Source organism: Bactrocera neohumeralis, chromosome 6, assembly GCF_024586455.1.
Source record: "Bactrocera neohumeralis isolate Rockhampton chromosome 6, APGP_CSIRO_Bneo_wtdbg2-racon-allhic-juicebox.fasta_v2, whole genome shotgun sequence".
In the NCBI taxonomy this organism is placed as follows: Eukaryota; Metazoa; Arthropoda; class Insecta; order Diptera; family Tephritidae; genus Bactrocera; species Bactrocera neohumeralis.
The window spans coordinates 13,437,564-13,449,569 of NC_065923.1; the positions used below are offsets into that span (position 1 = coordinate 13,437,564).

At 33.4% G+C, this 12,006-nt stretch overlaps 1 protein-coding gene across 16 annotated transcripts in view; it reads right to left on the reverse strand.

Moving 5' to 3' along the window:
• Positions 1 to 11,682, reverse strand: part of LOC126762466 (protein phosphatase 1 regulatory subunit 12A) — a 76,487-nt gene extending 64,805 nt beyond the window's left edge. For 9 of the 16 annotated variants that reach the window (XM_050479227.1, XM_050479225.1, XM_050479228.1 and 6 more), the window contains exons 1-2: positions 11,113 to 11,195; positions 8,663 to 10,044 (exon numbers count right to left, since the gene is read on the reverse strand). In XM_050479227.1, coding sequence (XP_050335184.1) covers positions 8,663 to 8,917 — 255 coding nt within the window. In that variant the 5' untranslated portion in view covers positions 8,918 to 10,044; positions 11,113 to 11,195. The other 7 variants (XM_050479236.1, XM_050479237.1, XM_050479218.1 and 4 more) reach the window with 7 other exon arrangements.
• Between the last annotated feature and the right edge of the window lie 324 nt (positions 11,683 to 12,006).

Genomic DNA, 12,006 nt, shown 5'->3' on the forward strand with positions numbered 1-12,006 from the left:
CCCATTAAAGCCATTGATTGCTCGGTTATCATGGCGCGACAACTCATTCGTTTTTAAAGGAATATGGACCGATGATTCCACCGGCGCACAAACCACACCAAACCTTTGATTTTCTGAATGAAATAGCAGCTCTTGAATCTCTTCAGGTAGCTCTTCGTCCCAAATGCGACAATTTTGGCTTGTTTACATACCCATTGAGCCAGAAATGGGCCTCCTCGCTGAACAAAATTTGGCTCGAAAGCGTCGAATCTTCTTGGAACTTTTCAAGAGCCCATAGGGCGAAGCGATGTCGCTTGGGAAGGTCGAGCGGCTTCAGTTCTTGCACTAACTGTTACGCTTTCAATTTAAGATCTCGACGTAAAATGCACCAAGTCGTTTCATACGTCAGTCCGAGTACGCCCAGTAAAAGTACGTCTACTTGGATCACCCGTTACTTGCTCTTGTATATAAACACACCCTTGTATATGTACCGTATGCCTTTTGACCAGCCGTTTTTGCAATTCTTCAGCATTTTTCTACAAAATGAATTCTCTGGCGGACGTCCAGATTTGAAATGAAAAACGTATTGAATTTTAGGCATAAACATTACAGCAATAATTTATATATGAAAAAATACCGGTGCTTTCATCCCACTTACAAATTATTTTATGTCGATATGTCCATTTGTATGTTTGAAAGTTCATATTTCAGGTTTAATGGACAACAAGAAGTCTTTAAAAAAATTTATTTATTTTTATTAAGATTTTCCAAACATTTATGTAAATTATTTGAATATTACAGTGGATCATAAATGTATGATGTTTTTGGCTATGAATTTTATTATAGCGATAATCAGAAAATGTAAAATTTTACAATTATCAGATATTGAGTTAACACAAATAAAAAGCCATGACAGAAATGTGCAACAGATTGAATTTATTTAGCAAAATTTTCGCATGCTATTTGATCATCTTAATTAGTCATACCATCTGATCAAATTTGATTCAGACATTGCCCATTTATGATACAAAAATTTGTTTCCTCCATTGTCTCTCCACCTCTGTTAATGACGATAACATCGAAAAAGTTAAAAAAAAACAAGTACAGTTGGAAAATCGTTATTGTCAAAACCTTTCTCGAAATTTTAATTAAATAATTTGTTTCTTTGGTAAGAAGTGTTGTTTTTTTTTCTTAATTCCAATAAGCAGCATGTAGTATAAAAATCAGTAGCGATTGCACCAGCGTATTTTTCGGTTTCGAAAAATTCTCAAGTCTTACGTCATCAATGCAATTACAAATGAAGCGTAATGTCAACGTCATCAAGAATATCGATCGCTAGTTGTCAAAAAGGCAAAAATCACACAAGAAAAAAAGTGAAAAAGTAAACAAAAACAAACATTGGAATGTGGCTGAGAAAATGCATGCAATACACCAGAGACGAAAGCAAAAATTAGCAAAATAAAAATAGAAAAATGCGTTGCACAAAAAAAAAATCGAGAAAAAAAATTAAACAAGAATTATAGCAAAAACAAATATGCTAAGACAAAGTTGCATATTCTATAGTTTTTGTGGCAATAAACAATTTCACAGGCAACGCATGATGCCACTGCCACAATTGTGTAGCACTGCTGACACAATCAACTTACTTAAACACACATACAAGTATCTATCGCTATATATCTACCATATGCACACAAACAAGTGCCACGCGCTGGAGAGGAGTGTGCAGCTGAAGCGGCAGAACGCCAATGAAACGCAGCGCACGCACGAAATTTCGCAATTCCCTTTTTGGTGGCAACAACTAGAGGCACACAAACTCGTGTGTCTGCCGCGTTTTAAGAGGGGTGTTTGGGGGAGCAGTTTTTGGGTTGTAATAACGCAGTTTCGATTTGTATATGCTAGATTTAATTTATAGTGCATATGTTTGCAGGAATGCATGTATGTATGTATGTACATATATACAAAATTAACCATTTTAAAGAAATTTTCCATTCTTATTCTACATTTTTGAAAAATGCACCAAATATATGTACATACATACATACATATGTATGAAAATAATACAAATTAATTTTTTTCTTTCTTACACATATTTCTCGTCTTGCCTCAAGAATTAATGTATAGGCGATTTCTGCAAATTTTACATCATTTGAGTTAATAAATCTAAAAATAACAAGTAAGGAAGGGTTAAGTTCGGGTTGAAACCGAACATTTTATACTCTTGGACCTTACAAGAATCAAAGCTAAGGAAAAATCTTAAAGTGCAAACCGTCAACCAGAGGATCGGAATCCAAGCTTTTATACGTACTTATATACAGTTGAACTTCCCTAACTCGAATAAGCATAATTCACAGAAAAACATCGAGTTAGCGAGACTTCGAGTTATGGAAGGAAGTTTGCATAAAATTTGTATTAGAGGGCGGAGCCACCACGCCGACTTTTTCAAAAGTTTTCACCCACAGGTGCCCTTGCTACTGCGATCCTCTGTGCCAAACTTATGGCACTTTACAGGTTTTAGGTTAATTCGTCGAACAGACAGACGAACAGTCACACGGATTTCCACTTTTCTCGTCATCTTGATCATTTATATATACATACATATGTATATGTACATAAAATTATGTCTCTCTCGCTTAGCTTTAGGTGATACGTACACCCGTTATGTGAACAAAACTATTATACCCTGTAGCAACATGTTGCAAGAGTATAAAAATTTTAAACAATTTATGCCCACATAAATAAGTCACGGGAATTTTTTTTTCCAAAAACCAAGAAAAATTAAATTAAATAAAATGCAAGGAATGAGCTATGAGGTATAAAAATAGAAACTGTTGTAGACAGCCAAATTTTTTATAGACGAGTAGGCATGTAAACAATAACTTGCGAAGAAAATGCGCGCAGCAAATGCCTTAAAAGTAACTGGCTGAGGGCATTTAGCTGGGAACAAACCATATTTATCGGTGGATAATTCGCCTATTCTCAAAGGTGCTTTTATACTTTCTTTTAATTTTTACGATAATATAAATCTCTAGTAGGAAAAGAGCCACTGCTAGCAAAGTAGTGAAAACTTTAAAAAAATTGTTTTCAGCTTATAACCAATCTATGTGTAACCACACCATAAATTTATTGACTTTGGTTGTTATCGATAACTATCACGTAGTTTGGAGAACCGTAACTTGACCCGTTGCACACTACTGAATCGCGGAATCGATTCAAGAGGTAAAAAAGATTCGTTGGAAAATGCACTGAAGCGAAACTGATGATATACATATATTTATGTATGAATCAGCAATGTTTTTAATATTCAAAATAAAGCGTGTAAGTTTAATCAAATAATAAACCTCGTTGCTTAGTCTACGCTGAAGCCATAAAAAATATATACCCACTGGTGAAAATGGGATGATTATTTTTGCATTTCACACTAGTTTATTATATTTGTTTGTGTTTTGAAAATTATAAAATTATAGAGAATATCACGTGGAGCTTATAAAATGGTGGTACCATTACTCTTAAAGAAACTTACTATTTATGGTTTTTGCTTTTAAATGGAAATGTTGGAAAAATACGAGCTATTTATTACAATATCAAATTGATAATTGTGCAATATAGTGGTATATTTAATAAAAATATGCCATGGATATACCGTATACAAGTATACACTACATATCTAACAATAGTGATCTAGAACAGAATTAATTTCATTGCTTGAGGAAGTGATGAAGGCGCACCGGCTAGCTAATCGTATATCATTCAAGCACAGCGAGCTACATAAAAATCAAATGAGCTGCGCCAGCATGTGCGAGTATGTAAGGCAACTAATCCATTCATTCGCATGTCGGAAAAACGCAAAAAAAAAAAAAACAACAACACAGACGGCCATTAACATTAATTGCGGCACATCGCATGCTGTTGAGGCGTGGCCTTTTCGACGCTTTTTGCCGCTTTTCGCTCGCCAACTCAAAAGCACGCTTCTGCATTGCGTATGCTCACTTGCTGTCACTAAGTAAAGCGTGTGTGCATATATTTATATGTGAATATGTGCTTACATAGCTAGCCTCCAGTATACTGGTACAAATTTTCATGCTCACAAAATGAATACAATTTTTGCAACAATTTTGAGTTTTATTTTTGGATTAAGTAAAATCATTCAACAGATGTACATATGGCGCGCGAACGTCCTTCTCCATGGCTGATGGACAGAAGAGTATGCGGGTGTGTACAATGAGCCACCGACTGCTTGGTGAGTTGTAGCAAGTGTTTTAGGGGGAAAATTAAAAAAAAAGGAAGAATAAAACAACGACTTCATATTTTACGCGTCAATGTGTGAAATTCTTTTGGCTTCCGCATCATCGCCGCCATCATTGCCTTCACTATCGCTGACTTCGCGTTGGACAAATGTTGCCAACTTCTCTGGCTCTATACATATGTATGTATATATGTATGTATATTCCATATTATTTTCAATGTATTTTTTATTGGGTTTGTTTTTTGAAAACTTTGTATTTTGAGATGTTGTCATATTTTTAGTATTCAAAAATAAAAAATAACACACGCATGTGCCGCCTGGTTCGCTTGTCGTCATCATTTTCAGCGCCAAATTATACATAAGACGAACAAATACCATTAAATGGCATCGGTTAATCTTGTGCCACATTTTCTTAGTTATACTATACTCTCTGAGTTCAGAAATAAAATTTGCGAAATTTTTCATAATGATACAATAGTTTGTATTTAGCAAATAATATGGCATTGCTGTTACCTTGAAGTTATAAGAAAGGGGGTGAAGAAATTTTTCAACAAATTTAATTTTTTTTCTTAAAAAAAATAGTGTTACTGGAAAACCATCAACATAAAAAAATTTTGATCACTTTATTCATGAGAAATTTTTTTGTTTCCAAAAATTAAATATTTTAGATAAAACAAGAAAAAACGTTAACTTCGGCTGCACCGAAACTAATATACCCTATATACGCTATAGTAATCCGATCTGAAAATTTTTTTCGGAGATTATATTATTACCTTAAGTAGTAATCCATGTCAAATTTCGTGAAGATACCACGTCAAATGCAAAAATTTTCCATACAAGCCCTTGATTCCGATCGGTCGGTTGGTATATGTCCGGTCTGAACAATTTTTCCGATATTACATTATTTCTATGAACAATAACTCATACCAAATTTCGTGAAGATATATCGTCAAATGAGAAAGTTTCCCATGCAAGCATTTGATTCCGATCATTCAGTTTGTATGGCAGCTAGTATGTATATGCTATAGTTAACCGATCTGAACCGTTTCTTCGGAGATTACATAGTCGCATTAGAAAATAATCTATACCAAATTTCGTGAAGATACCACGTCAAATGCAAAAGTTTTCCATACCAGCACTAGATTCCGATCGTTCAGTTTGTATGATAGCTGTATGCTATAGTTAACCGATCTAAACTATTTCTTCGGATATTACTTTGTTGCTTTAGAAAATAATCTATACCAAATTTCGTGAAGATACATTGTCAAATGTGAAAGTTTTAGTTACAGTGCTCCGATATCGGCAGTTCCGACAAATGAGCAGCTTCTTGAGGAGAAAATGACGTTTGCAAAATTTCAAAACGATATCTTAAAAACTGAGCGACTAGTTCGTATTTATAGAGACGGACAGACAGACAGACGGACATGGCTAAATCGACTTAGCTCAACATACTGATTATTTATATACATATATACTTTATACGGTCTCCGACGATTCCTTCTGGGTGTTACAAACTTCGTGACAAACTTAATATACCCTCTTCAGGGTATAAAAAGTAAGTTACTTTCACACATAAAAAGATAATCGATCAGTTTTTATGGTAGCTACATGCTACAAACATATGTACATACATATATGCTATAGTGATCCGATATTGGCAGTTCTGACAAAATAGCAGCTTTTTGAAGAGAAAATTATGTGTGCAAAACTTCAGATCGATATTCAAGCGTTAGCATATTATAAAGTTTTCTTTATAAAAAAGTTAACTTATCACTTTTAAAAATTTTAAATTTGTTCTACGCCGTCCCTAACCTATTTTCTCTACAGATGCATCAGTACGAATGAAGTTGAAAATAAACCAACTATAGTTCCACAGTTTCAAAAATATTAGTTCACCCTCTTTATAGAACTAACGCATACGCCACTGCTCCATTTTTGCCTTTCACCAAACAGTTGGTTGCTGTCTGTCATCTAAATTGTGTTGTATTTCATTTGGACCAATAGTAAAAAAATAAGAAATATGCACCTTTAACAATGAAATATGATACAATATCTCACGATCACTGTATTAAAAGCTTAAAATTAAAAACTTAAATTAAACAAAAATATTGAACTAAAAAACACAAAACTTATACCACAAACGATTTCGTAATTTGCATAAATTATTATTAGTAAAGCAAAACCACAACATTTGGCAATAGTGAAATGTATATACATATTCTAAAACAACAACCAAAGCAACTAATGTGCATCGAAATTACCAAATCACAAATTACACAATAAGTAAAAACAAAAAAAAATTAACAAACACAAAATCAAATCAAATCAAATTAAATTTGTATGAAATTTCGTTATTTTTATAATTTGTTTTGTAGCTGTAATTGCGTTCAAGAGCATTGTTGTTGCGTTGCCGCTGGCTGCAGCGTTTGCCTCCTGTGAAATGTTTGATTTGTGATAGAAAATCGCCTAGAACGAGGCCAAGGCTATAAAGCGCGTCAACAAACGTTTGATGTTGCCATTTATTTTTTTATAGGCAATTTATTTGTGGAATAGAAAAATTTAGACAAAACTACTATCATGAAAATGTTAAAATAATACTGAAAAATGGGTTTATCATTCAAATAAAAGAAAATTAATTTGGAAGGAAAAAGATATGTGTGATAAATTTAGGATAAGATAAGAGCCGATTTATTCAGTGATTTTTCCTAAATTTATAAAAATGCATTCTTGCATGTTTGTGTATATGTACATATATATCTATGTCAATTTGAAAAGCCTGCTGCTCTCACATTGGCGCGAAGGCTGCCGCCACCCACCCACTTAAATTGAAAAAACACTGGATGTCTTGTTGTTTTCATTCTAGCAATGCCAATGGCATAACTGTGATTTACTTAGTTATCCTCGCTCTGGCGTGAAATACAGATTTTTATTTCTTTATTAAATTAAATTCTAGACAGCAGAGCATAACAGTGGCCATGTCATTGAAAACAAAGGTTATTGTCACTTAGATCTCTGAGGCGCGCAACGACCGAGTTTCAAGGCTTTTGTTGTAAATAATTATGTTGGTATATACATACATATGACATTTTGTTTGTAATCTTTGCTTTTCGCAATAAAATGATTCCATACCAGAGAGCTTGTTGCTTAAAATAATTGAAATTGAAGTGTCATAACCTAATATATTATATAGGGACGATTGAGTTGTAATAAACTGGCACAGTGCAAAGAAACTGTTTTAAAATTTCGGCTTAAATGCGTATATATGTATTTTCATTTAGGTAGGTATGCACTTTTTGTTCCAAATATTTTTTTGGTTTTTTTATCCTATTTATTAGAAAATCATAATTTTTCAAAAGTTTGTATAATTGATTGGGTATTTTTTATACTTCTTCAAAAATTATGATTTTATTTACAAAAATGTCAAGATATGCCAATAGTTACGTCACAACAACACCAAGTATTTTCCAACAATTGTTACGACGAAAGAAGTTTCGTGGATATTGTGGCAATGCTTTCAGTTTTTCCTTTTCTTTAGGTTATGCCACTAATTAAAATTTAAAACTAAGAATCAATTTAGGCTCGTGTCTGCTATTATTGTCTACGCAACAGAATTCGCATCATATTGTGGAAAAGAACATATAAAAGTACGCAGAAAATCAAAGAAAAGCCATATGTATACTACATACAAACGTGTATGCAATTCACTAGAGCAAACGTAAATGATTTGCAAAAAATATATATGTACATAGATATGTATTTGTACATACACAGATGTACATACATGCACAATTATATACGCCATATGAAGAAACACACCAGCTAAATAATTTCATAGTTATAAATAGATTTTATTTTTTGGTGGGTTTGTAAATCGTCTGTTTGCATTAGAAACGAATTTGTTAATTTTCTGCCGTGGCTGAGGGCTGCGGCGTACAAACGCATTTGGTTGTGCGCTTGCTGACGCCGCCAAAGCCTATGGTCGGACGAAACGGTTGTTCGGCGATAATTATGGCCTATATGGCTACACGAAAGGAAAGAGAGAGGAAAATCTTCAGATAAAGGTGGATTATATTGTTTGGCAGCGTAAATTTTCGAAATAAACTTGAAAGTATTGACGTAATAGGAACATTCACGTGTCCTAATAAATACTCTCGTTCTTTATTATACAAATAGGATACTACTTATGATTGTATGACAGATACTCTTGGTAGATATAGAATTTTGTACATCAAAATGCAAATAATTTGCAAAGAAATATTAAATATTATATATATTAAAAATAATATTAAATATTTAAGAAAAAGAGGGTTAAGTCTAGAAAAGAGAATACATGAGCTAATATTAACCAATCTATCTATTACCAGGTCTTCTATAATTATGGGTTAAATTGTCACTTGTTTTCTTATTTTTATAATAAAGGTTTTTTAAATATCTCACCTGATGTAGGGCAGTTAATCCATCAACATTGGCTGTATTTATGTCAGCACCACTTTCCAATAGCTTTAGCACTTCCTCCTTATCGCCAGACATACAGGCTGCAAGAAAGACACAACCTGAAGAGAATTTTATTTTGCGTCCACGTTCGGGACGTGGTGTTGGAGGTTGACGATTTGTGTCTGACTCTTCCCAACGCTTAAGTTGCTCCGCCCGCTTCATCACCGCCGAGTTGTTGCGCACGTCCAAAGAAGACATTTTGAATATTTTTTTGTTTTTACTATTTGTTATTACAGCTAGTCAAATTTTGTAATCGTTGTTGTTGTTACTAGTAGATATTTTAAATTTCAAATTGATCGACCTTACTTTGTCAACAATATGAATTGATTCCTCAATCTCTTCCTCAATTTATTGAGCCGACCGCCTGGCCTATTAGACTGTTTGGCAGTCAATTAGAGGCAGTTTGTCTTTCTGACAAACCCGCCTAGAAATTGGCAAACTGGTAGTGCAAGGGTGAAATAAATTTAAGCGCAAACTAACGATTGTTACGTTTTAAATTTATGTTTATATTTTGCTTCGTTTTTATTACATATACATACTTATATCTCTCGTCAGGAAGCATCAAAAATATGCACTAAGGCGCATTGAATGTGAATTGATGTTCACAAGCACTAAGCACACTTTGGTTTTCTTTTCAAACTCTGTAATAATATCTCTGATCTTGTATATTGTATTTGTCGGCATTAATATTTATATGTTTTTAGTTACTTTCGTCGTTTAGAGTTGAATTTGCTCGATTTAATCAACTTTTCTGCTTTCTTGCACATTTGCTTTTATTTACTTTGCTTCTTTCTTTAATTTCTCACACACACAATGTAATATAAAAACAAAAAAATAACTTCAGTCTATCTACTACTATCGTTTTGCTTCGTTTACTGAGCCAGCACCTTTATTGCACATAACAGCTTTTCTTCACAATTTTGCTTTATCATATTTCTTCTTTTCACTTCACTGTATTTAAACTTTCATATGCCTCTTTTCCGGTGCTTTTTCTGTTTGTTATTTTTTCGTTTTTCTCTTTCACTTGTGATTCGAATTGCTTTGTTTCCTACGTATCTTTATAGTCACCTTTCGATTTACACTCCGCAATTTTGATCGTATCCTAATTATTTCACTTCTACTTTCTGTATTATGTTGTCCACCACTTTCTCGTTTATTTTTTCTCTTTCCTTTACAAACCAAAAATACAATTCTTTTTCAAATTTCATTTTATATCAAAATAATTTTTTTACAACTTCCTTTTCGCTCATAATGCTTTTAGTGTATTGATTATTTTGCGTCGTGATTACTCGGTTATTATTGCTGCCTGCCTTAGTCTATTAGTTCTGAAAATATACAAGTGAGTTTTACATTTTCCAATGCACACTATTTATTTTCGCCGATCTTCTTTGTAACTATATACATACAATAAGCCAAACACAATCAACAAAAATGTATTAGAAATTCTCGTGTAAATGGATATAAAGCAGAACACTTGTGAAGATGGGGAAAATAGCTACTTTGACAGTGGCAACTGAGCAACTGCGCAGCCCCACTACGATCAGTATCCACACCACTCGAAATCAAGCCAATGAATCAGTACTGCCAACATTTTTTGCTTTCCGCTACAAAATTATATGCATTCTTTACGACTATTCTTATGTTTTCAAAAAGTAGAAGACCCCTTATGTTTCGAAATAAAGTGAAAACTTTCAAACAATTGGCGAAAATTTTCATCATGATCTTTAAAACTGAACTCCAATAAGCATACGGTAACCCTGGCCATGCACCACAGTCAAATGATATAGACCGAACGCTCCCGAAGATTCCGCTAGCTATACAAGAAGAGTAGAATGTACTAGCAGCAAATGCATCAATAACAGATTGTTGCATCAACACAATGAACTGCAAATATAGCTGCAACTATCGGGCCGTACGCTTAGTTCACAATCGGAGGATTTTTATAGGAATGCCGGCAGAGGAGCGATGCTTTCCCATATTGAAATCTCAACGATTACAAAATTGACAATGATAATATAACGAATATGTGATTAATATTGAAAGGATTCCTATGCAGTACACACATTTAATTTTGCGGGTAAACCTTTTATCACAATATAAATCAGTTGACACTGTCGGTGCTGGCTCTGTTGCGTCTCCGTCATAGCTGTGAATAATTGTTGTTTCCAATGTGACATAAATCCAACAGCCGCGTGAAAATCTCGCAACAGACCACAAAAGAGAATAAAGAATGAAAAAGATAGCAAAAATGGAACGCGATTGCATACAAAAAATATTGATATACTCAATTTGGTATATACGTTTTTAAATACATATGTACACATTCCAATTTAAAAGTAATTAGTAGGATATTAAGGTTTTCATTATTAATTTTAAGAAAAAATGATTTTTACTTCATTTTCCAACTATAATTATTCACACAACGACAAATCACTTTCAACCGTCAAGTACACTTTTTTAAGATATAATTCGTTAAAACCACTTATTCTTGCAACTTTTCTTTTGAGAATGGCAGCCAACATTCTGTCCTTCAATTGTATGCGTTTTGCGCGTAACTAGCTCATCCATACGCAGTAGCCGCCACTCCTCTCGCAATTATTCGACTTTTTCGCAACACATTAACCGACCGACCAAGTAATCTCTACTCGTATAATTTGAGGTGGGGGTTTGGGACCCACTGCCGAACGTTGCCTCTGCTGCACTTTGCATTCCAGCTAGTTCGCACCTCTTTCTATGAAATACTTGGTAACTTTTCTTCGATTTTCAACATTCACAAACTGTCTACGTTTTCACATTTAGATTTTAAATAATGAAATATTTTATTAATGCTCTTAAGCTTAAATATTACGAATTATTAAACACACAAATTTCACAGTTAAGTTACCAAAAATTTCGCTTTTTTCGATTTCGTCAACCTCGGCGACAATTTTGATCTTTTCACGTACAAATTTTCTCAATTTCTGCCACTTCCTCAACATTTTTGCTGTCAGGGTTGCTCCGATTATCGCTCTTCTTTTGACGACATTCCGCCTAGCTGTGTTTAGTTATGCTTTGCATTTAAAAAAACTAAGAATGTATACAATCAAAAGATTTATTTTTAGTCAATTTATTTGAAAATAGCAACATAAAAATTATTTAAGAATATGTTTAAATTTTCAATAAGTTTCATCTTATATATTCTTCATATTAATAAAGTTGATTATACAGAATTTAAATTTCAAGTTACTTGAATCACCCAGTACTATATGCGTACATATGTGAGGTCTCGCGCCTTTTATTTTGTATAT